This window comes from Bos indicus x Bos taurus, chromosome 1 (assembly GCF_003369695.1).
Source record: "Bos indicus x Bos taurus breed Angus x Brahman F1 hybrid chromosome 1, Bos_hybrid_MaternalHap_v2.0, whole genome shotgun sequence".
NCBI classification, from domain to species: Eukaryota; Metazoa; Chordata; class Mammalia; order Artiodactyla; family Bovidae; genus Bos; species Bos indicus x Bos taurus.
The window spans coordinates 141002473-141025867 of NC_040076.1; the positions used below are offsets into that span (position 1 = coordinate 141002473).

Genomic DNA, 23395 nt, shown 5'->3' on the forward strand with positions numbered 1-23395 from the left:
TCCCACTTAAGGTTGCCTGAGAACATAGTCATCACAGGGATGCCAGAATCACACCTGATCTCTGGCTGGGTCTACCCTGAGACCAGCCTTGTCAAGCCTTGCTAAGCCAGCTCACATGGAGGCCAAGGAGGCAAGGACAGTCTCAGAAGCAGGGTTGCTGTCCAGGGTGTAAAGAGACGGGGTGGAGGAGAGGGAGAAGATGAGATCCTCTTCCCCTGGGACTGAGGTCACAGATGCCCTCTTGCCTTTTCCGAAGCGGGGGAGTACACTGACAGTGTTGGGAACCCAATTACAGCCCAACTAAGACCATGGCAGTCCCTCTTGGATGGGTCTCTGCTGGCCCCACTGTCTTAGGCACTTGATTACTCTTTCTTCCTCAACATCCAGATCACCATTCTCTGTCTCTGGGAGCCTTGTAATTAGGTCATTCCCCTTCCTGAATTAAGGGACTAATTCCACACTTCTTACCCTGCTTCACTCAGTAAATGGGTGGGATTTCCCAGGGCATGACAAAAATGCTTGCCTGGGGTCAGAGCATGCCTCTTCCTCCTGCTGTCAGCTCAGAAGCATCCCAGGGAAGATCTGTCGAGGAAGGAGGGGTCTCATCTGACCACGGGAATCAGGGAGCCTTTGGGAAAGAAGAAATACCAGTGATGAGCTCTGGAGGATAAGCAGGACATCAACAGAGAGCTCAATGGGGGCAGGTGGTCAGACATTCTAGAGGAAGGGTATAGGCTAAGCCAAAGCTCAGAAGTGTGAAAACTGGGTGGTGCTCTGGGATGACCAGCTGTGCTCTTGGGTGACCAGAGATGTGCTCTTCCTTTGTGACTCCCTGGCATCAGATCAAGGCACTCATCAAAAAGTACATCCAGAGGCAGGAGACCATCAACTTGGTGGTAGTCCCCTGCAACGTGGACATCGCCACCACAGAGGCGCTGAGCATGGCCCAGGAGGTGGACCCCGATGGAGACAGGACCATCGGTAAGAAGAAAGCACCAAGCTTCTTAGAGGACAGGAAGCCGGGGGAGACCCCTCAGATATTTGGAAGGTCCTGGATGTAATAGCTCTGTTAGAGGTGCCCACATCCTGCATCAGATACAAACTCTGTTCCCAGGGAAACTCTGTGGGCTCAGGGTGCAGTTGAACACAGCAGACGGGTCACCCTCACTCATGGTCAGGGCTAGATGTATGGCCAATATTTGGGGGTTCTTTGCCCTCCTTCCTATTGTCCCTTATTTGCATTCTCAACCCATTCTGGATCGGGGAGGAGAAATGCCTTATTTTCTCTCCCACAATGGTCCAGAAAGGAGGAAATGACTGGCCCATCAACTCTGCAAGTCCACAGGAAAAATTCTTGTGAGTCTTTGGTTCATGGAAAAGATCCTGCCAGGGCGTGTATGAACGTATTCCGGGAATACACTTACAGGTTTACACTGCAGCACAGGTGTCTACAGAGTTTATATTCAAGTAGAACTCCTCCTTGGGGAGATGGGTGCTCTTAAATTCCTTTTTAAAAAATGTCCCCCACAGAAGGCATTATAGGGGATTTGGTTTAAGAGCACAGATTGCCTGTGTTTCAATCCTTGCTCTACAACTTACTGGCTACATATCCTTGGGCAAATGAGAGCTGCTATTTTTAAAATTCTAATAATATTACTGAATATCACTTCTCCCCAGTCACTTCACTTACCCATTGAGCTTACTTTCCTGAAAACGTGCCAGTCATTTTCTTTGACTAAATGGATACCCAGTATATTACTGCCTTTTCCACTTTTTTTCCAACAAATGCCCAGGTTTCCAATAAGGATAAAAATAACAGTAGGGGAATACAACTCAAGTTTAATGTGTTATTATATGTCAGACTAGACTTGTACCCTGTTACCTGCTGACTTCTCCAGGCATCTAGAATACATTGAACCAGAGAGAAAACTCAGGTTTGGGGTCATCCACCATTATGCAATCATAAGTCATTAGGGATGTCTCATTAAGGACCACAGAAGACAGTTTCATCTGTTAAGTAGATAGATCTATTTGGATATCCATCTCTTTATAGAAATTGAGTAATACTTCTTACTAGGAGTTTTCTATTCTTCTCATGGGGCTTCCCAGGTGGCTCAGTGGTCAAAAAAAAAAAAAAATCTGCCTGCCAATGCAGAAGACACAAGAGACATGGGTTTGATCCCTGGGTAGGGAAGATTCCCTGAAGAAGGGAATAGCTACCCACTCCAGCATTCATTAGCCACAAACTCTGATAATCTGTAAGCTTTCACTAAATAATAAGTATTATTGTTGTAAATTCAGTTAAGTACTATACACAAAGAGTATACACAATAAGGCCTTAGTATATTCCAAACAGCCTTATAACAGTGTGCAAATTTTCCATGCATTCAAGGTTAAGTATAGAAATAGAGAAAAGTATGCTAAATTTAAAAAAAGAAATGGAATATACACTCAAGTACACAGCAGCCAAAAGGTGGAAGCAAACCAAGCATCCACCAAGATCACAGTCGCTTGGAATTCAAAGCCTTCAGTCCAGTGTGAGCGAGAGGAGTAAGGGCAGGAGAGTGGGAGAGGAAGGCAGGGAGGATCTCAAAGGAGGTACCACTAGAGGGGCAGAGTGAGTCTGTGACAGGAGACCCTAGAGAGTCACAGACCCTCCTTACAGTAGGGAGTGATGTGCTTTTGGAGACATGGTGATGGAGTGAGTTGGTTCTGATGATGCCTGCTGCCTTAGTGTTGGGGACTCAGAGGGCACCCAAGAGACATTTGTTAAATAAATTACACAAGGCAATTAATGAGTTGAGTGACTGGATGAGCAAATAAAAATACAAGTGATAGGAATGAAATGGAATGAAAGAATGAGCTGAGAGGCACTGGGCAGAAAAGACTCTTGGTCGTATCAATCTTGATAAAGAAGAAGAAAGTTGGAGGCATCATAATTCCTGATGTTAAGTATATTACAAAGCGACTGCGATTAAAGCAGTATGGTGCTAGCAAAAAGAATAGCAAGCCCAGAAATAAATCCATGTCTGTATAGTTAGCTGATTTGGGGCACAAGTGGTAAGAATATACAATGGGAAAATGATAATCTGCTGGTCTTGGCCAAAAAAGACCCCATAGCCTAGCAGTGTTCAATATATTTGAAGAGAAAATTGACCTTTCCACTGCCCTCCTCTAATCATCTCACAGGGATCCTGACCAAACCAGACCTGGTGGACAAGGGCACCGAGAAAGGTGTCCTGAAGGTCATGCAGAACCTCACCTATCATCTCAAGAAGGGCTATATGATCGTGAAGTGCCGGGGCCAGCAGGATATCACCAACAAGCTGAGCTTGGCAGAGGCAACCAGGAAAGAAACGATGTTCTTTGAGACGCATCCGTATTTCAGGTAAGATTCTTTACGACAGCCTTGGACTCGATGGAAACCAGCCCTGCCTACCAGAATTGGCCAAGATGATTACCATATTTAAAAATTATACAATTAACATCAGTTCAGTTCAGTCACTCAGTCATGTCCAGCTTTTTTACTCTTTGTGATCCCATGGACTGCAGCATGCCAGGCCTCCCTATCCATCAATAACTCCTGGAGTTTACTCAAACTCATGTCCATTGAGTTACTGATGCCATCCAACCATCTCATCCTCTGTCGACCCTTTCTCCTCCTGCCTTCAATGTTTCCCAGCATCAGGATCTTTTCAAATGAGTCAGCTCTTCATATCAGATGGCCAAAGTATTGGAGTTTCAGCTTCAGCATCAGTCCTTCCAATAAACATCCAGGACTGATTTCCTTTAGGATGGACTGGTTGGATCTCCTTGCAGTCCAAGGGACTCTCAAGAGTCTTCTCCAACACCACAGTTCAAAAGCATCAATTCTTCAGCACTCAGCTTTCTTTATGGTCCAACTCTCACATCCATACATGACCTATTGGAAAAACGACAGCTTTGACTAGATGTATCTTTGTCGGCAAAGTATTGTCTCTGCTTTTTATTATGTTGTCTAGGTTAGTCATAACTTTTCTTCCAAGGAGCAAGCATCTTTTAATTTCATGGCTGTAGTCACCATCTGCAGTGATTTTGGAGCCCCCAAAATTAAAGTCTGTCACTATTTCCACTGTTTCCCCATCTATTTGCCATGGAGTGATGAGACTGGATGCCATGATTTTAGTTTTCTGAATGTTGAGCATTAAGCCAACTTTTTCAGTCTCTTCTTTCACTTTCATCAGGAGGCTCTTTAGTTCTTCTTCGCTTCCTGCCATAAGAATGGTGTCATCTGCATATTTAAGGTTATTGATATTTCTCCTGGCAAACCTGATTCCAGCCTGTGCTTCATCCAGCCCAGCATTTCTCATGATGTACTCTGCATATAAGTTAAATAAGCATGGTGACAATATACAGCCTTTTCCTAATTGGAACCAGTCTGTTGGTCCATGTCCAGTTCTAACTGTTGCTTCCTGACCTGCATACAGGTTTCTCAAGAGACAGATCAGGTGGTCTGGTATTCTCATCTCTTTCAGAATGTTCCAGTTTGTTGTGATCCACACAGTCAAAGGTTTTGGCATAGTCAATAAAGCAGAAATAGATGTTTTTCTGGAACTCTCTTGCTTTTTCCATGATCCAACGGATGTTGGCAATTTGATCTCTAGTTCCTCTGCCTTTTCTAAAACCAGTTTGAACATCTGTAAGTTCACAGTTCACATACTGTTGAAGCCTGGCTTGGTGAATTTTGAGCATTACTTTACAAGCATGTGAGATGAGTGCAATTGTGTGGTAGTTTCAGCATTCTTTGGGATTGGAATGAAAACTGACCTTTTCCAGTCCTGTGGCCACTGCTGAGTTTTCCAAATTTGCTGGCATATTGAGTGCAGCACTTTCACAGCATCATCTTGCAGGATTTGAAATAGCTCAACTGGAATTCCATCACCTCCACTAGCTTTGTTTGTAGTGATGCTTCCTAAGGCCCACTTGACTTCACATTCTAGGATGTCTGGCTCTAGGTTAGTGATCACCCCATCATGATTATCTGGGTCATGAAAATCTTTTTTGTATAGTTCTTCTGTGTATTCTTGCCACCTCTTCATAATATCTTCTGCTTCTGTTAGGTCCATACCATTTCTGTCCTTCATTGAGCCCATCTTTGCATGAAATGTTCCCTTGGTATCTCTAATTCTCTTGAAGAGATCTCTAGTCTTTCCCATTCTATTGCTTTCCTCTATTTCTTTGCACAGATCACCAAGGAAGGCTTTCTTACCTCTCCTTGCTCTTCTTTGGAACTCTGCCTTCAGATGGGTATAACTTTGCTTTTGTCCTTTGTTTTTCGCTTCTCTTCTTTTCACAGCTATTTGTAAGGCCTCCTCAAACAGCCATTTTGCTTTTTTGCATTTCTTTTTCTTGGGGATGGTCTTGATCCCCGTTTGCTATCATGAACCTCCATCCATAGTTCTTCAGGCACTCTATCAGATCTAGTCCCTTGAGTCTATTTCTCACTTCTACTGTATAATCGTAAGGGATTTGATTTAGGTCATATCTGAATGGTCTGGTGGTTTTCCCTACTTTCTTCAATTTCAGTCTGAATTTGGCAATAAGGAGTTCATGATCTGAGCCACAGTCAGCTCCCAGTCTTGTTTTTGCTGACTGTATAGAGCTTCTCCACCATTGGTTGCAAAGAATATAATCAGTCTGATTTTAGTGTTAACCATCTGGTGATGTCCATGTGTAGAGTCTTCTCTTGTGTTGTTGAAAGAAGGTGTTTGCTCTTGTGTGTGTTTTCTTGGCAAAACTCTATTAGCCTTTGCCCTGCTTCGTTCTGTACTCCAAGACCAAATTTGCCTGTTACTCCAGATGTTTCCTGACTTCCTACCTTTGCATTCCAGTCCCTTATAATGAAAAGGACATCTCTTTTGGGTGTTAGTTCTAGAAGGTCTTGTAGATCTTCATAGAACCATTCAATTTCAGCTACTTCAGCATTACTGGTTGGATTACTGTGATATTGAATCATTTGCCTTGGAAATGAACAGAGATCATTCTGTCGTTTTTGAGATCGCATCCGAGTACTGCATTTCGGACTCTTTTGTTTACTACGATGGCTACTCCATTTCTTCTAAGGGATTCTTTCCCACAGTAGTAGATATAATGGTCATCTGACTTAAATTCACCCATTCCAGTCCATTTTAGTTCGCTGATTCCTAAAATGTCGACATTCACAATTAGCATAACCAACTGTTTTCATTAGTTTGGTATTAAATGCATTGGCTTACTTAAATCATTTTTTCTTGAATTCCGATGATGACACTGATTAAAAATTGAAGTCGAGTATTTCACAGGGCAAGGGTCCCCAACCCCAGGCCATGGACCATTGCAGGTTTGTGGCCTCTTAGGGACTGGGCCACGTAGCAGGAGGTGACTGATGGGCGAGTGAAGCTTCATCTGTATTTACAACTGCTCCCCATTGCTTATGTTACCACCTAAACTCCATCTCCTGTCAGATTAACAGCAGCATTAGGTTTTCATAGAAGCACAAACTCTACTGTCAACTGCTGATGTGAAGGATCTCGGTTTCAAGATCCTTATGAGAATCATCCCAAAACCATTCCCCTCTGTGGAAAAATTGTCTTCCAGGAAACCAGTCCTTTGTGCCAAAAAGGTTGGGAACCACTGTCACAGGGCATAGCACACTTTGGTTTCCCAAAATGTTTTCCCTTGCTCTCTCTTTTGAGTCCCACAAAGTCTTGAAAGACGTTGGGATTTTTTCCACTGAACTGGATACTTTTTTCCTTTCCTTTTATTTAGGAACTTGCTGTTCCTGAACCATGGGGGAGAGGGTAATAAGATATAGTGGTCACTCCCACTTTAAGGAGTGACTGTGGGAAACTGGTGAATTTTTGCAGACCTGGTTTACTACTTACTCTGTGCCTTTGGGAGATGGCTCAACCTCTCTGAGCTTCTGCTTTTTCATCTGCTCAGAACGTCCTGCTACTGCTTCATGGGATTAGGTTTAGGATTAAATAACATGGCACATGCAAATGTTCTGGCCAGCACACCATAAATATCACCTTGGTTCCTTCTTTCTCTCTGCTCTGGCCCTGAATGACAGAAATAGAAGGTTTTCAGAAGTATTGAGGGTTACAGCAGAGAAGACTGCTGCCAAGCAAAGAGAAGATTCTGTAACAATCACACACGTGGTTTTCAACCCTGAGCAAGCAACAGAATTTGTGGGTTATTGTTGTTCAGTCACTCAGTTGTGTCTGACTCTATGTAACACTAAGGACTATAGCATGCCAGACTTCCCTGTCCTTCACTATCTCCCAGAGTTTGCTCAAACTCATGTCCATTGAGTCAGTGATGCCATCCAACCATCTCATCCTCTGTCATCCCCTTCTCCTTTTGCCCTCAATCCTTCCCACCATCAGGGTCTTTTCCAGTGAGTCAGGGGTTCATATCAGGTGGCCAAAGTATTGGAGCTTCAGCTTCAACATCAGTCCTTCCAATGAGTATTCAAGTTTGATTTCCTTTAGGATTGACTAGTTTGGTCTCCTTGCTGTCCAAGGGACTCTCAAGAGTCTTCTCCAGCATCACCATTTGAAAGCTCCAATTCTTCAGTGCTCAGTCTTCCTTATGGTCCAACTCTCACACCCTTACATGACAACTGGAAAAACCACAGCTTTGACTCTACAGATTTTGTTGGCAAAGTCATGTCTCTGCTTTTTAATATGCTGTCTAGATTTGTCATAGTTTTTCTTTCAAGGACCAATTTGTGGGAGAGTTTGTTAAAATTCAGCTAGCTGTGCCATCTGAGTTTCTGAGTTCTAAGGTAGGCCCCCAGACTTTCTAACAAGTTCCCAGACCTTCCTGGTGGCTCAGCAGGTACAGGATCCACCTGCAATGCTATAGACTTGAGAGACTTGAGTTTGACCCCTGGGTCAGGGAGGTCCCCTGGAGGAGAAAAAATGGCAACCTACTCCAGTATTCTTGCCTAGAAATCTCATGGACAGAGGAGCTTGGCAGGCTACAATCCAAAGTGTCTCAAAGAGTCACATGGCAGTGACTAAGCACAAGCACAATTTCCCAGTTGAGGTCAACGTTGCTGGTCCAGGGACCACACTTTGAAAACCCTGTTCAAGGTCTTTGGGAAAGTTAAGGCTTGGATGAAAAAGTGTGCTGAAGTTCTTTGTCACTGAACATCTGCGTTTCAATCCTTGTGTACCCAAGTGCTGGGACTCAGCTCTTTTACAGCAAAGATGCTCGCAGCAGCACTGGAAAAAATGATCCTACTGGGTCCTTTGTGAATTTATGTTAAAGGTAAACACTTTGCAGCCAGACCACCTGGTCTGTGACTCTGGGCAAGCTGCTTAACATTCCTGTGCCTTTGCCTTTCGCTCTCTAAAATTGGTTGTTCAATGATTAAATATTTGTAAAGCCCTTAGAATGGAATAGGCACTTAGTACAGACAATGTAAACATTTTTTAAATTTAATTTTACTATGGAAAGAACATTTAACATGAGGCTCACCCTCCTAACAAATATTTAAGTGCACAATGTGGTGTTGTTAAGTACAGGCACGATATTGTTCGGCAGCTCTCTAGAATGTGTTTATCTTTCGTAACAGAAACTTTTTGCCCTTTGATTAGCATTCTTCATTTCCTCCTCCCCACAACACCTGGAAACCACCATTCCTCTCTCTGATTGCCTGCGTCTGACTGTTTTAGAAAGAGCACATAAATGGAATCATGTAGTATTTGTCTTTCTGTGACTGGTTTATTTCACTTAGCATGACATCTTCAAGGTTAATTCATGTTGTCACATACTGCAAAATTTCCTTCTTGTGAAATGCTGAATTATATCCTATTGCATGTATCTACAATTTTCAATCCATTTATCTTTCCATGAGCATTGAGATTGTTTCTACATCTTGGCTCTTGTGAACAGTGCTACAGTGAACAGAGGAGCCCTAATAAATCTGTGAGATCTTAATTTCAATTCTTTTGAATAAATGCCCAGAAGTGGGATTGCTAGATCATATGGTATTTCCATTTTTAATTTTTTACAGTACTTTATTGCTGCTTTCCATAGAGGCTGCATCATTTTGAGTTCCCATCAACAGTATACTAGTGTTGCAATTTCTCCACATCCTTGCCAACACTTGTCTTGTTTTTTTTTTTTTAATATCATCCCAACTGATATGATGTGATATTTAATTGTGGTTTTGATTTGCATTTCCCAGATAATTAGTGATGCTGATCATCTTTCCATGTGCCTTTTGGCCATTTTTATGTTTTCTTTGAGGAAATCTCTATTCGAGTTTTTTAGCCCATTTTTAAATTGGGTTATTAGGGTTTATTTGGTATTGAATTGTGGAGTTCTGTGCATATTTTGAAAATTAACCCCTTATCAGATACAAGGTTTTGCAAGTGTTTTCTCCCACTTTGTAGGTTGCCTTTTGCTCTGTTGATTGTTCACTTGCAGTACTGGAGTTTTTAGTTGGACATCGTCCTACCAGTCTATTTTTGCTTTTGTTGCCTGTGCTTTTAGTGTCATATTGATGAAATCATTTCCAAGGTCGATATGATGAAGATGATCCCCCATGTTTTCTTCTAGGAGTTTTACAGTTTTGGGTTTTACATTTAAGCCCTTAATCAATTTTCCGTTGACTTTTGTGTCTAGTGTAAGAAGAGGCTCCATTTTGCTGTGGTTATCTAATTTCCCCAACACCATTTGTTCAAGTGGTTATCCTTTTCCTATTGTGTATTCTTGGCACTTTTGCAAGAATCAGTGAACTGCATAGCATGGGTTTGTTTCTGGGCTTGCTATTCTGTCCCATAGGTCTCTGCTGTTACGGTTTAGTCACTAAGTCATGTCCAACTCTTTGCAACCTCATGGACTCTAGTCGGCCAGGCTCCTCTGTCCATGGAATTTTCCAGATGAGAATACTGGACTATATCTGTCTTTATTCTAGCTCCATACTGCTTTCATTACAGTAGCTTTGCAATATAGTTTAAATCAGAAATATGATGTCTCTAGCTTTCTTCTTCTTTTCAAGATTGATACACCTAATCAAGGATAAATATTTGCTATAAGAAATAAAATACTAGTTTGGGCAAGTCACTTAACCTCTATGAAATTGTACTGTTTTGCTTTTCCTGAAAAAATGACTTACCACCTGAGTTTATTGGGACACAAAAAGAAAAAAAAAGTAACCTCTCTAGTACTATGCTTGCCTAGGTGTGATCTTGCTCCTTAATTATCAACTGTCCTCATGTACCACCTGGCTTTTCTGATGGTGTGTGTCGCTCCACGGAACTGAGCTCATCTACCCACTGATAAGGTACAGTACTGGAAAGTGATCCTAAGGGCCCTTCTTAAATTCATGTGTGTTCTGTCTTGTTTCAGAGTTCTTCTGGATGAAGGAAAGGCCACAGTGCCTCTTCTGGCAGAAAGACTTACCACCGAGCTCATCTGGCACATCAATGTGAGTCAGTAGTTTAAGTTGCAAGCTATAAAATAAAATGACAGCCTTGGGTACTTCCCTGGTGGTCCAGTGGTTAAGACTTAACCTTCCAATGCAGGCAATACAGGTTCAACCTCTAGCTAAGATCCCACATGCCTTGTGGCCAATAAACCAAACATAAAAGAGAAGCAATATTGTAACGAATTCAATAAAGACTTTAAAAATGATCCACAGCAAAAAACAAATCTTAAAAAAAAAAAAATGACAGCCTGTCCAGGTCACTTTCTTAGTCATGGGTTGACTAGGATACTCCAGTGAAATGTCCAAACCAGCAGATAAATAAGAACATTCTGAAAACCAAATCACTCCTGGTCAGAGGCTCACAAAAGAGCTTCTGAAACAGAAAAGCAGTAACTGCATAGTGTTGAAATAAAGAGTTGAATCTGTCAATTTGGGGCAAGCAAAGAGAGAAGAAAAATTCTAACACCAGGTTAGCAGTGTAAAAAGGAGTGAATATTGAGTTAGCAAATTTTTAATAGTTTGTTAACAATTCACAATATAAAAATCACTTTCCTTTTAGACTTCCTGATGGAACACTGGTTAAGACTTCACCTTCCATTGCAGGGGTGCAGGTTGGATCCCTTGTCAGGGAACTGAGGCCCCATGTGCTTCAAGGCCAAAAATCCAAAACATAATACAGAAGCAATCTTATAACAAATTCAATAAAGACTTTAAAATGGTTCATCTCAACAAGTCTTTAAACAATAATTTAAAAATATAAATATAAAACATTTTCCTACCTTCAAACTTGTAGGAAATAAATGTTCGGTTTTCAGTGATTCTCAAAATAAGAAAACCACAAAGTTCTCATGATGTCATTGAAGGGGGACTCTGGCTTAGTGCTTATTGAGAAATAGAATATTTATAGCCATCACCATCACCACTGTGGGCTCCAGGACCAGGCACCAGCCACTGCATCTGCATACCCCCATCAAGAGGATGACTTGAGAGTTGGACCATAAAGAAGGCTGAGCACCAAAGAATTGATGCTTTCAAATTGTGGTGCTGGAGAAGACTCTTGAGAGTCCAGTAGACAGCAAGGAGAGCAAATCAGTCAATCCTAAAGGAAATCAAACCTGAATATTCATTGGAAGGACTGAGGCTGAAGCTGAAGCTCCAATACTTTGGCCATCTGATGTGGAAGGCTGGCTCATTGGAAAAGACCCTGATGCTGGAAAAGATTGAAGGCAAGAAGAGAAGGGTGCGACAGAGGGTGAGATGGTTGGATAGCATCACTGACTCAATGGACATGAGTTTGAGCAAACTCTGGGAGATGGTGGAGAACAGGGAGGCCTGGCATGCTGCAGTCTGCGCAGTTGCAAAGAGTCAGACACAACTTATAGACTGAACAACAACAAATCAAGAGGATAATGGCCAGAACATGCAGAGGAAAGAGTGGCAGGTGTCCATACTAAAAATAGTCCTCCTATTAAAAATATTAAACCCACACAAGCTACACAAGGACCCTTTCAAAATAGCCCTCTGAGACCACAGTGGATAATCATTTCTCCTAAACTCTCTGAGTAAGAGAAATACAAGTAAAATGAAGATGCAGAAGAGCAACTCTCAATTAAAAGGCCAAGAGAATGCCCCTGAAAGAACAATGAAAGAGACTTCTTCAGTCTCATAGATGCTGAGTTCAAAAGGGAGATAATGAAAATACTGGAGGAATTAAGAAAGGCCATGGATAGAAATGCAGGTTAGTATAAAAAAAGAACTAAAAACTATAAAGAGGAGCAAAAAAAAAAAAAAAAATTCATTTGCCAAGATGAAAGCTGATCTAAAGACAATAAATAGCAGAATGAATAATGAAGAAGAATAAACAAGTGATCTGGAAGATAGAATAATGGAAATCACTCAGTCAGAACAATAGAGAGAAAGCCAAATGATAAATGGAATATTTGTCATGCTTGCCTGAACCCTTGTACATGAGAAGATGAACCTTGAGAACAGAGGTGGAACCTAAGGGCTGGATCCCAGTCCGTGCTAAATTGCACGTTGCATGGAAACAATGAATTCTTTTGAACCAGAAAACACATATTCAAAATATTTGTTTGTAGAGGGGCAGTATTTCTCAAACTGTGTATGGTGCTTGTGGTAAAGAACGTGCTTGCCAGTGCAGGAGACAGATGTAGGAAATGTGGGCTAGATCCCTGGGTTGGGAAGATTGCCTGGAGGAGGGCACGGCGACCCACTCCAGTATTCTTGCCTGGAGAATTTTTGCCTAACACACAGGCAAAAATGTTACCTAGAAAATTTGTTTAAATTCGTATTCCTGGGCCCTGGCTGAGCTTCTGAGTCAGTAGGTCTGGGGTGGGGCCCATGAATTTGTTTTTCTCAGGTGGTCTTTGGGAACATACTTGGAGAAGTACTGATTCTGGTGAAATCCCTTCAGTTTGCAGCAGAGAATTCTAAAAGAAATAACCCTGTCTAAAAACTATGCTGCTAGTACTAAATCCCTTCAGTTGTGTCCGATTCTTTGTGACCCTATGAACTGTAGCCTGGCAGGTTCCTCTGTCCATGGGATTCTCCAGGTAAGAATACTGGCGTGGGTTTTTGTGCCCTCCTCCAGGGGATCTTCCCAACCCAGGGATCTAACCCACATTTCTTACATCTGTCTCCTGCATTGGCAAGCACTTTCTTTACCACTAACACTACTGGGGAAGCCCGTCTAAAAGCTATATCTCCTATCTAATTGAGAAAAGCATCTTTTTTAAAAAGATGTTGTATTTTGATAATTTTTTTGTAACAGTTCTCAACATTTAAATATTGAACTTAAAATTTTGAATTTCAGTTTTGTACTATTTTAAATTAATTTTAAAATTTATATCAAGACGCAATCATGATCGTTTGAAATACCAGGAAAAAGATTAATACCTTTCTGCCTACAGATACAAACTGTCCAAAGAGAGAGAGGAGAGACCTTATCAACTTCTTGGTACGCTACTCCACAAACTTCCTCTAAATCCCAATAGCTCATTCTGCCTGGCTGACTACACTAACATCCTTCACTCAGATATCTTTACCTGCAGTTTTTACCTGCTCGGGCTGTAAAGGTGTGAGCAGCTGTGAAGTAAAGTCTGCTGCTTACCACCTCAGTGATGATATCAAACAGTTTGTCTCTCTGAGCCTTTTCCTCTCTTGTGAAAAACAGGCAACAAAGTCATGTGCTTTGTACCACAGCGCAGGGCTTCACTAAGATGTAAAGGACTTGGAATGATGCTCAACCCAAAGACAACCCTCCTCGGTGCCCTCTCCATCGTTCCTGCTCCTCCACTTTGTTAAATTGTCATCGCAACATTGACTGCTTTGGACCTTTGCCAGCCGACACCAACACATAGGCATAACCTCTTCCAAAGCACCGTTTATCAGTTTATAACACTCAAATGTTATAGGGAACATTTCACTAAGGAAACCTTCCATTATATTCAAAGGTACTTGTTATCTCAATGAAAGCTCTGAGTCAAACAAACAAAAAACCCCAAACTGGCCACCACCGATCCCCTCCCCACTCTGGTCACATGACAGAGCTGCAGAATTCTCAACACCAGATTGTTCAAGCATTGCATCCCGAGTCCTCCTTGAGTTCTTAGCAGGAGTCGCGCTCAACAAGAGTCACAGGATAATAGAAGCTGAATGCTTTCAAACGGGATTCTGCCCATACACCTAAGATACCCGTCAGCTAATTTCAGCAAGCGGCAGCATTTCCTTGTTTGCTCTTATCAGGGAAGATCCCCTGGAGAAGGAAATGGCAATACACTCCAGTGTTCTTGCCTGGGAAATCCCAGAGACGCCTGGCGGGCTACAGTCCCTGGGGTCACAAAAGAGTCAGATAGGACTTAGCGACTTAAAAACAAAACAAGTTCATCACGCTGCAGCCTTTCATTGCTTGCTCTTGTTTTGTTCAGAAATCGCTCCCCTTGTTAGAAAACCAAATAAAGGAGAAGCACCAGAGGGCGACAGAGGAGCTGCAGCAATATGGGGACGACATTCCCAGCGATGAAGGGGATAAAATGTTCTTCCTCATTGAGGTGGGGATTACCCAGGACTCCCTGTTGCTCTGCCCTCCTTGTTTCTCATGAGGTGGTGGGTGTGGGGAGGGGGTAGGGGGTGGGGGATGTATGAGGTGGGTGGTGGGTCATCTCACCCCCTTGGAGCCCCAGCCCCCACCCCACCATGCACGGCTGATCCAGATCCCTGCTCTTTAATATAATTACAGCACAGATTGATGATTTTATCTCATCTTTTCAGAAAATTAAGGTATTTAATGAGGACATTGGAAAGTTAATAGAAGGAGAAGAAATTGTAATGGAGACAGAGTCTCGCTTATGTAACAAAATCAGAGAGGAGTTTACAAGCTGGATACTCATACTTACCACCAATATCGAAAAAGGTAAGTCCTGGGACAGGGCTTCCCCAAAAGCAACATCACGTTTACCAAGACCAGAAGCAACTTCTGGCACATAAAAATTGTGCAAAGAGCCGACTGTGCCCATACTAGGGACCTCTTAGTATCTATAACAGCTTCCCAGCCATTCTTGTGGAGCACGGCCCTTGCCAATTCAATAGTAGACCATTCCACCACCTACTTCCAACTATCTCCTTGCTTCTGTGTTTTGAGGCTCGGCAGTTTCTCTTACCCTGTCTCTTTCCTCCTCTTTACCCCCATTCCGAGATCAGCAAGGTTTATGCTTTGACAACAAACTCCTTACTTCCTCTGGCAGAGTTCCAACTTCTATCTGCTCCAGCCCAAAGGCCAATAGGGTGTGTGCCTGTGTGGTGTTGTAGTGTGTGTATGTGTGTGTATCTTTGCTTTGACACTTTAAAATCCATATTTATTTATTTATGTTTGGCAGCACTGGGCCTTCATTGCTGCACACACGCTTTCTCTAGGTGCAGAGAGTAGGGGCTTCTTTTGTTGTGGAGTACAGACTCTAGGACACTCGGGCTTCAGTCATTGCTGCATGTGGGCTCAGCAGTTGTGATTCATGGGCCCTAGGGCGTGGGCTCAGTGATTGCGGTGCATGGGCTTAGTTGTCTTGCAGCATGTGGGGTCTACCTGGACCAGGGATGGAACTAGTGTCCCCTGCATTGCAAGGTGGGTTCTTAACCACTGATCCACTGAGGAAGCTCTGTTTTGACATTGAATAAAAGCAGCACTATCCCTTCCATGGTAAGAGCCTTCCAGCTACATGTAGCCTTGGAAGAAGAGCTGTAAGGGCCACAAGAATTTTTTGTTTCTATTTTCATTTAATTAATCAGATTTTTTTCCTACCAATTATAAACACTCAGCTTCTCTCCTGGCATGATGACTCTCAACTGAAACACAATGGAGTATAAAAAGATTTTTGTTTCTTAACAGTCAATATTTCTCAAACTGGCATTATCAGGCCACAGATAATTATTTTCATGATGAAAAGAAACTCTATTTAGAAACATTGCCATAGGATTCGTTGGGTAAGCAAGACTTGAAAAAAATCCCTATCTTTAAACTGTCTGTGAAATTATTAGAATTTATCCTGGTGGTTTGTTTTCATTGCAGTTAAAAGTATCCTTAACGAAGAAGTCTCAAAATATGAAAAGAAGTATCGAGGCAAAGAACTTCTTGGATTTGTCAATTACAAGACATTTGAGACTGTCGTGAAGCATTACCTGGGGCAGCTGATAGACCCAGCACTCAAGATGCTCCAGAAGGCCATGGGTGAGGAACTCTCATAAAAAAAACTTTCAGATTGTTACGCTTGTACCTCCCATAGGTCTCAGTGCTTGGAGGGAGAGATTGGAATGGAAGTATCAAACACAGCCTGCAGATGTTTGTCCATTTAGCGGGAGGGGGAGAGTGTTGTCAAGGCTGTATATTGTCACCCTGCTTATTTAACCTATATGAAGACTATATCATGTGAAATGCCAGGCTGGATGAAGCACAAGCCGGAGTCAAGATTGCTGGGAGAAATATCAATAACCTCACATACACAGATGACACCACCTTTATGGCAGAAAGTGAAGAACTAAAGAGCCTCTTCATGAAAGTAAAAGAGGAGAGTGAAAAAGTTGCCTTAAAACTCAACACTCAAAACACTAAGATCATGGCATCTGGTCCCATCATTTTATGGCAAATAGATAGGGAAACAATGGAAACAGTGACAGACTTTATTTTGGGGGGCTCCAAAATCACTGCAGATGGTGACTGCAGCCTTGAAATTAAAAGATGCTTGCTCCTTGGAAGAAAAGTTATGACCAACCTAGACAGTGTATAAAAAGCAGAGACATTATTTTACTAACAAAAGTCTGTCTAGTCAAAGCTATGGTTTTTCCAGTAGTCACGTATGGATGTGAGAGTTGGACTATAAAGAAAGCTGAGTGCTGAAGAATTGAAGCTTTTGAACTGTGGTGTTGGAGAAGACTTTTGAGAGTCCTTGGACTGAAAGAGATCCAACCAGTCAATCCTAAAGGAAATCAGTCCTGTATATTCATTGGAAGGACTGATACTATAGCTGAAACTCCAATATTTTGGCCACCTGATGCAAAGAATGGACTCATTGGAAAAGACCCTGATGCTGGGAAAGATTGAAGGCAAGAGGAGAAGAGGACAACAGAGGATGAGATGGTTGGATGGCATCACTGACTTGATGGACATGAGTTTGAGCAGACTCTGGGAGTTAGTGATGGACAGGGATGCCTGGTGTACTGTAGTCCATGGGGTCGCAGAGTTGGACATGACTAAGTGACTGAACTGAACTGAACTGAGAGTGTGTATGAGCTTTATGTACCTCTTACCTAAGCCTGGATGACACAGTGTGTGGAATAATTAGCTGCTAACCCTGCAGAAAGGGGCTCCCAAGTGGCACTAGTGGTAAAGAGTAAGCTTGCCAATGCAGGAGACACAGATGTCGTGGGTTTGATCCCTGGGTCAGGAAGATCCCCTGGAAGAGGAAATGACAACGCACTCCTATTCTGACCTGGAGAATCCCATGGACAGAAGAGCCTGGAAGGCTACCATCCATGGAGTTGCAAAAGAGTTGGACATGACTGAGTGACTAAACAACAGCGGCAATCCTGCCGAGAATGCACACCCAGGAAAGGACCAGAAGTTGACAGGATCTGCTTAGGATGGGGGTGGATTTGGTGTCTCCATGGTATTATGTGCCATCCCGCCTTCTCTCTTGGTCTGTAATCTGAGGAGCTCAGCACCAGAATGGGGCCAGTGTATCATGATTTATCCTCCTGTGTCTTTAACCCATTTCATTCCTGCTTGCATTTTGCTGATGTTTCGTTCTTTCCTTGATCAGAAATTGTCTGGCAAACTTTCAAGGACACAGCCAAAAAGCATTTTGCTGAATTTTGCAATCTGCATCAAACAGTCCAGGTAAGCTCCCGCAGTTTGCTTGCTTATAGTCTGCCCGCCAGTGCAGGAGACGTGGGTTTGATCCCTGCCTGGGAAGATCCTCTGGAGAAGGAAATGGCAACCCACTCCAGTATTCTTACCTGCTGCAAGCATAGGCTGTTCTGGGGCCAGGAAAGTTCAAAGGCCTCTGATCCCTGTAGCATCCTGGAATGAACAGAGGTCTGGGTGAGGGATGAACAGAGGTCTGGGTGCAGCTTCCTGGCTCCCAGCCAGCCACTTCCCTCCACCATCTGTACCTTCTTCTCCTGAGTCTGATCAGAAGCCAGGATCTTGTGTCCTTCCATAAAACTCCTCTTGGAAGTGACGCACAGTCCATTTCTGCTCTCAGGCGCCCAATCTGCAAGGAGAGTGAGTTGTCACATACGTATTTGTGGCCACATACATTCCAACAAAGAACCTGCCCTTGTGAAGCTCTCACTTTCTCTCTTCTCGCAAACTGTTGTCTCTGCCTTCAGTGCACAAAAATCCCTTTGAAACTCAAAAGTCAACCTGTAACCCAGTTCCACCAAGTCACCTCTCCCTTTCCTGGGATGCCCTTGCCCATGTGCATGACTCAGGAGTCGCAGGATTTCTGGGAAGCACAGAGATGGAGCTGTTATCCCATGGTGCTCATTAGTACTGCATGCATTCTTGAATGCTTCGATTCAAGCCAACAACAGAGACAAGAGTGATGGGCTTGAACCTGTGGACTAAACCGTAACTGAGGAAGCAGAAAGGCAGTAACGTGCGAGGAAACAGGTTGGGGCCAAGAGAAAGAACAGACAGGTGCTCGCTTCAGCAGCGTATATACTGACAAACACACAACAGGCAGGAGAGAGGGTGAGCATGGCATGTGCAAGGCGGGGAGCCACAAGAGGCAACAGGTGAGGACACAGCAGAGGGCAAAGTGGGAGCTTCTGAAAATTGCTCGAAAAGTCTCACACCTTCGTTGACCTTGGATTATTTTTAATTCAGTGTTCGACGGTACTGTAATAATAGTAAAGTATTATAATAAGTAATAATAGTACGGTATTATAATAAGTAATAATAGTACAGTATTATAATAAGTGATAATAGTACGGTATTATAATAAGTAATAATAGTATGGTATAATACGGTACTATAGTAATAGTAATAATACTTCCTAAGCTGTTTAAACAGCAGGGGAAGAAAAGGGAAGGTAATGTATTTCTCTTCCTTATTCCACCAGAACAAGATCGAAGACATAAAAACAAAACAAATGGCAGAAGCAGCAAATCTGATCCAACTTCAGTTCAGGATGGAGAAGCTGGTTTTTTGTCAAGACCAGATTTACGGCGTGGTTCTGAACAAAGTCCGAGAAGATATTTTTAATTCCATGGGAAAGGCTTCAGAGACGCCTCAGTCGAAGCAGCCCTTTTTAAATGATCAATCTTCGATTTCCTCCATCGTTGAGATTGGGGTCCACCTGAACGCATATTTCATGGTGAGCATGTAGGGATACAAGTCAGTGTGCTGTGGTCCCTACCGAGCAGAAAGCAGGTATCCTGGTGGACAGCTGCTTAGCTGAGCAAAGAACAGGGCACTGCTGCGTACAAAGCCCTTTAGGCTGTGAAAACCTACTCATATATCATCTCATCATAGTTTTACAGTAACACTGAAAGGGAAAGAGTTAGTTGCTCAGTCATGTCCGACTCTTTTAGACCCCATGGACTATAGCCCTCCAGGCTCCTCTGTCCATGGAATTCTCCAGGCAAGAATACTAGAGTGTGTAGCCATTCCTATCTCCAGGGGATCTTCCCCACCCCAGGATTGAACCCTGGTCTCCCGCATTGCAGGCAGATTCTTTACCATCTGAGCCACCAGGGACAGTAACCCTAATAAGACACTTTTAATTAATTTGCCCCAAATCAGATTTTTCATCTTAGCAGAACATGTACTCAAAATTGAAGAAGGCAATGGCACCCCACTCCAGTACTCTTGCCTGGAAAATCCCATGGACAGAGGAGCCTGGTAGTCTACAGTCCATAGGGTCGCTAAGAGTCAGACACGACTGATCGACTTCACTTTCACTTTTCACTTTCATGCATTGGAGAAGGAAATGGCAGCCCGCTCCAGTGTTCTTGCCTGGAGAATCCCAGGGATGGGGAGCCTGGTGGGCTGCTGTATATGGGGTTGCACAGAGTCTGACATGACCGAAGTGACTTAGCAGCAGCAGCAGCAGTACTCAAAATTAATTCCAACTCCAAAGTTCATTATATTTTATTCTCTGCATAAATTCCAAAATTACTATGATCAGAATACAGCCAAACATAAGCACTAACTTTACTGGCTATGTTTTAGCTTTCCTGCATGTTCTCAGAGGGTACCCAGAGTGCCTCAAACTCAAACTAAGTCCCACAAAGTGGAAGTGAAAAAGCCTGTCCCTAAATTTTGCGGTCCAGTTGACTTCATGGTTTCTAAGGCTTCATCCATTGATTAAAGTATTAGGGTGCATGGAAAAGAAGGTAGCTTTTTATTTTAGTTGAATTTTTATTTATTTATTTGGTTGCATGGAATCTTAGTTGTGACATATGGGATCTAGTTCCCTGACCAGGGATCGAACCCAGGTTCCCTGCATTGGGAATGCAGAGTCTTAGCCACTGGACTACTAAGGAAGTCCAAGAAGGTAGCTTTTAAACTACCCAACTCCTGAAACCCTTTCTTGATTAGGATAGAAAGTAGAGTGACCCAGATGTGGGGTCCAGCTGTCAGGCAAACTGGAGATGCTGATGAAACGAGTGAATGAAATAAGCATTGAAATATGTCCCGATCATCTCCCAGAAGGGACCTGGGGTTCACTGCCAGGAGGTCTCTCCAGGGAGGAAAGTGGAAGTGAGGAGGAGATCCCTTCCAGGAAGACTGGGATGTCCAGAAGGTGGCTGGTTCTGCTGGCCTTCAGGTGGATCTTAGTGTCAGAGGGAATACCTGAGTAGTGAAAATGAGGCAACCCAAATAGATCCTTCCCTTGGTTGGTACTGACCACTGGAGTGGAGGTGGACAGGACCCCAGGACTTAGCATGCATCCAAGGAACTTCTCTCTGCAACCATAGACCCCTCCAGCTGACCTCTTACCCCTTCTTCCAGGAAACCAGCAAACGTCTCGCCAATCAGATCCCATTCATCATTCAGTATTTTATGCTCCAAGAGAATGGCGATAAGGTCCAGAAAGCCATGATGCAGCTACTACAGGACACACAGCACTATTCCTGGCTGCTTCAAGAACAGAGTGATACAGCTACCAAGAGGAAATTCCTGAAGGAGAAGATTTTTCGGCTGACTCAGGCACAGCAAGCTCTCTACGAATTCCCCCATTTCAAGGGGTAAATGCCAAAGCAACAGCAGTACTTCTGGGTTTTGCTTATGTGCATGATCATTAAGGGAGGTGGTCCAGGAATTGGCCTCTTGTGTGGGGCCAGACCTCTCTGCTGCTGTCTGCATCTATCTCTGCTGTACTGCACTCAGAACAAGAGTTTATATCTGAAGTCCTGAGCCGCTCAGAGCTGTCACCTCCTCCAGGAGGTCTTCCCGGTCCTCTGTGAAGAGGGGTCTCTCCAGTCCTTGGGCCCCATAGCTCCCAGTTACAATATTCTTAAATACTACCGCCATTCTTTGTTCACTTGTCACCCCTCCCCATTAGATTAGGAGACCTCAGAGAGGTAAGGTCAGTTCTTATTCTTTTGTATTTCCAGAATCTTGCGTGGCCTCTGGCACATAGTAGTTCACTTAATAAATATCTCATTGAACAAATGAATGATGGGGATTACCTGAGGCTGTGGCTTAAATCCAGTTTGGTTGTTTGGAATGGTGTCCCTTAGCTGGTCCTTTTCTTATAAATTCAGTCGTACCACGTGCTTCCCATCATTTGCTGTGATGGTGTTTCCCAGCCCCCCTAGAGGAAACCAGCTGAGTGATACCATTTTTAATTTAGTTTCTCTGAATGCAGTGAGCTCCATTGCTGTATTAAGTCTTAAAGAGAAATTTAATAATGAAAAACATTTTTTAAAAAAATATAGAGCTTCACAACAGTGGTCATCTCTAGATCGGGGGATTATGGATAATTTTATTTTCTCCCTCGAACTAAGCTAATGACTTCACAGCAATTTTAGGAGAGTTAAGTGAAACCATTTTTACAAACTGTGTGTCCCAAAGCAGGTGTTCAAAACTGCCAGCAATTTTTCCCTCTAATTTTTCTTTACCTCTAGGTCTACAGAGAAGTCCTCAGCTCTAAGACTCTTCCAGTCAATTCTTACATTTAGTTCTTTGATATTTTGACAATTTTTGTATATCATGTTAGATAAGCATCCTTTTGCATATGGATATCCAGTTTTCCTAGCACCATTTTTTTTAATGACTGTTCTTTCCCTATTGATCTTAGTTCCCTTGTCAAAAATCATTTGACCATATATGCAAGGACTTGTTTCTGGGCTTTCTGTTCTATTCCATTGGTCTATATGACTGTCTTTATGACATTACTATACTGTTTTGATAATTGTAGACTTGTAAGTTTTGAAATCAGGAACTCTGAGTCCTCCAGCTTTGTCCTTTTTTCCCATGAGTTTTGGCTGTTCAGGTTTCCTTGAAATTCCATATGAATTTTAGGATGAGTTGTCCTATTTTTGCCAAAAGAAAAGGTCATTGGGATTTTGATAGAAATTGTAATGAATCCATAGATTGCTTTGGGTAGTGCTTGCATCTTAACAATATTAAGTCTTTCAATCCGTGAACATAGGATGTCTTTCCATTTATTTGTGTCTTCTTTAATTTCTTTAAGCAATATTTTATAGTTTTCTGTGTACAAGTTTTTCAGTCCCTTAGTTACCAAGTATTTTGGTCTTCTTGTAAATGGAATTGTTAATTTCCTTTTCAAATCATTCACTGCTAATTTACATACATGTAAATTTACATATATCATTTTTATGTGTTGATTTTATATCTTGCTACTTTGTTGAATTCATTCTTAGTTACAATAGTTTTGTGGTATATTTATGGTTTTTCTAATACACACAAGGTCATATCATCTGTGAAGCAAAATCATTTTGATTCTTCATTTCTGACTTGGATGCCTTTTATTTCCATAAATTGCCTAACTACTCTGTCTAGAACTTCCAATACTATGTTAAATAAAAGTGGTACAAGTGGGAATCCATGTCTTACAAATTTACTCTGATTTTAAAGAAGTGTAATATCAAAATTGAAGATTATGAGAAAATTTAAAAGACAAGCATTGGTCTCAGTTTAGGTATCATACTTTTCTTATTTTTGGCTTTCCCTCCTCATTTTATGAATTGGGTCACAGGTACAAATAGTAGCAGAACTAAAGAAAAGAATCAAATCCCTTCACAGTATAAATGCAGTTGTGAACAATAGAATCTAAGAAAAATGAAATCTGATGTTATCATTTGTGTCATAACTTGTATAGTCAAAGCTGCCCCTAAATACTTGGTACATTTCACACATGTGTACACATGCATTCACACCTGTGTGCACAT

General features: G+C 42.4%; 1 protein-coding gene across 1 annotated transcript in view; it reads left to right on the top strand.

Moving 5' to 3' along the window:
* MX2 (MX dynamin like GTPase 2) overlaps window positions 1–23048 on the top strand; it is a 37324-nt gene extending 14276 nt beyond the window's left edge. Inside the window, exons 7-15 of the mRNA XM_027546640.1 lie at window positions 843–981; window positions 3190–3388; window positions 10384–10462; window positions 14410–14532; window positions 14753–14894; window positions 16044–16202; window positions 17791–17867; window positions 19096–19350; window positions 20991–23048. Of these exons, the coding sequence (XP_027402441.1) occupies window positions 843–981; window positions 3190–3388; window positions 10384–10462; window positions 14410–14532; window positions 14753–14894; window positions 16044–16202; window positions 17791–17867; window positions 19096–19350; window positions 20991–21230 (1413 nt within the window). The 3' untranslated portion in view covers window positions 21231–23048. The remainder of the gene's footprint in view (window positions 1–842; window positions 982–3189; window positions 3389–10383; window positions 10463–14409; window positions 14533–14752; window positions 14895–16043; window positions 16203–17790; window positions 17868–19095; window positions 19351–20990) is intronic.
* The last annotated feature ends 347 nt before the right edge of the window (window positions 23049–23395 follow it).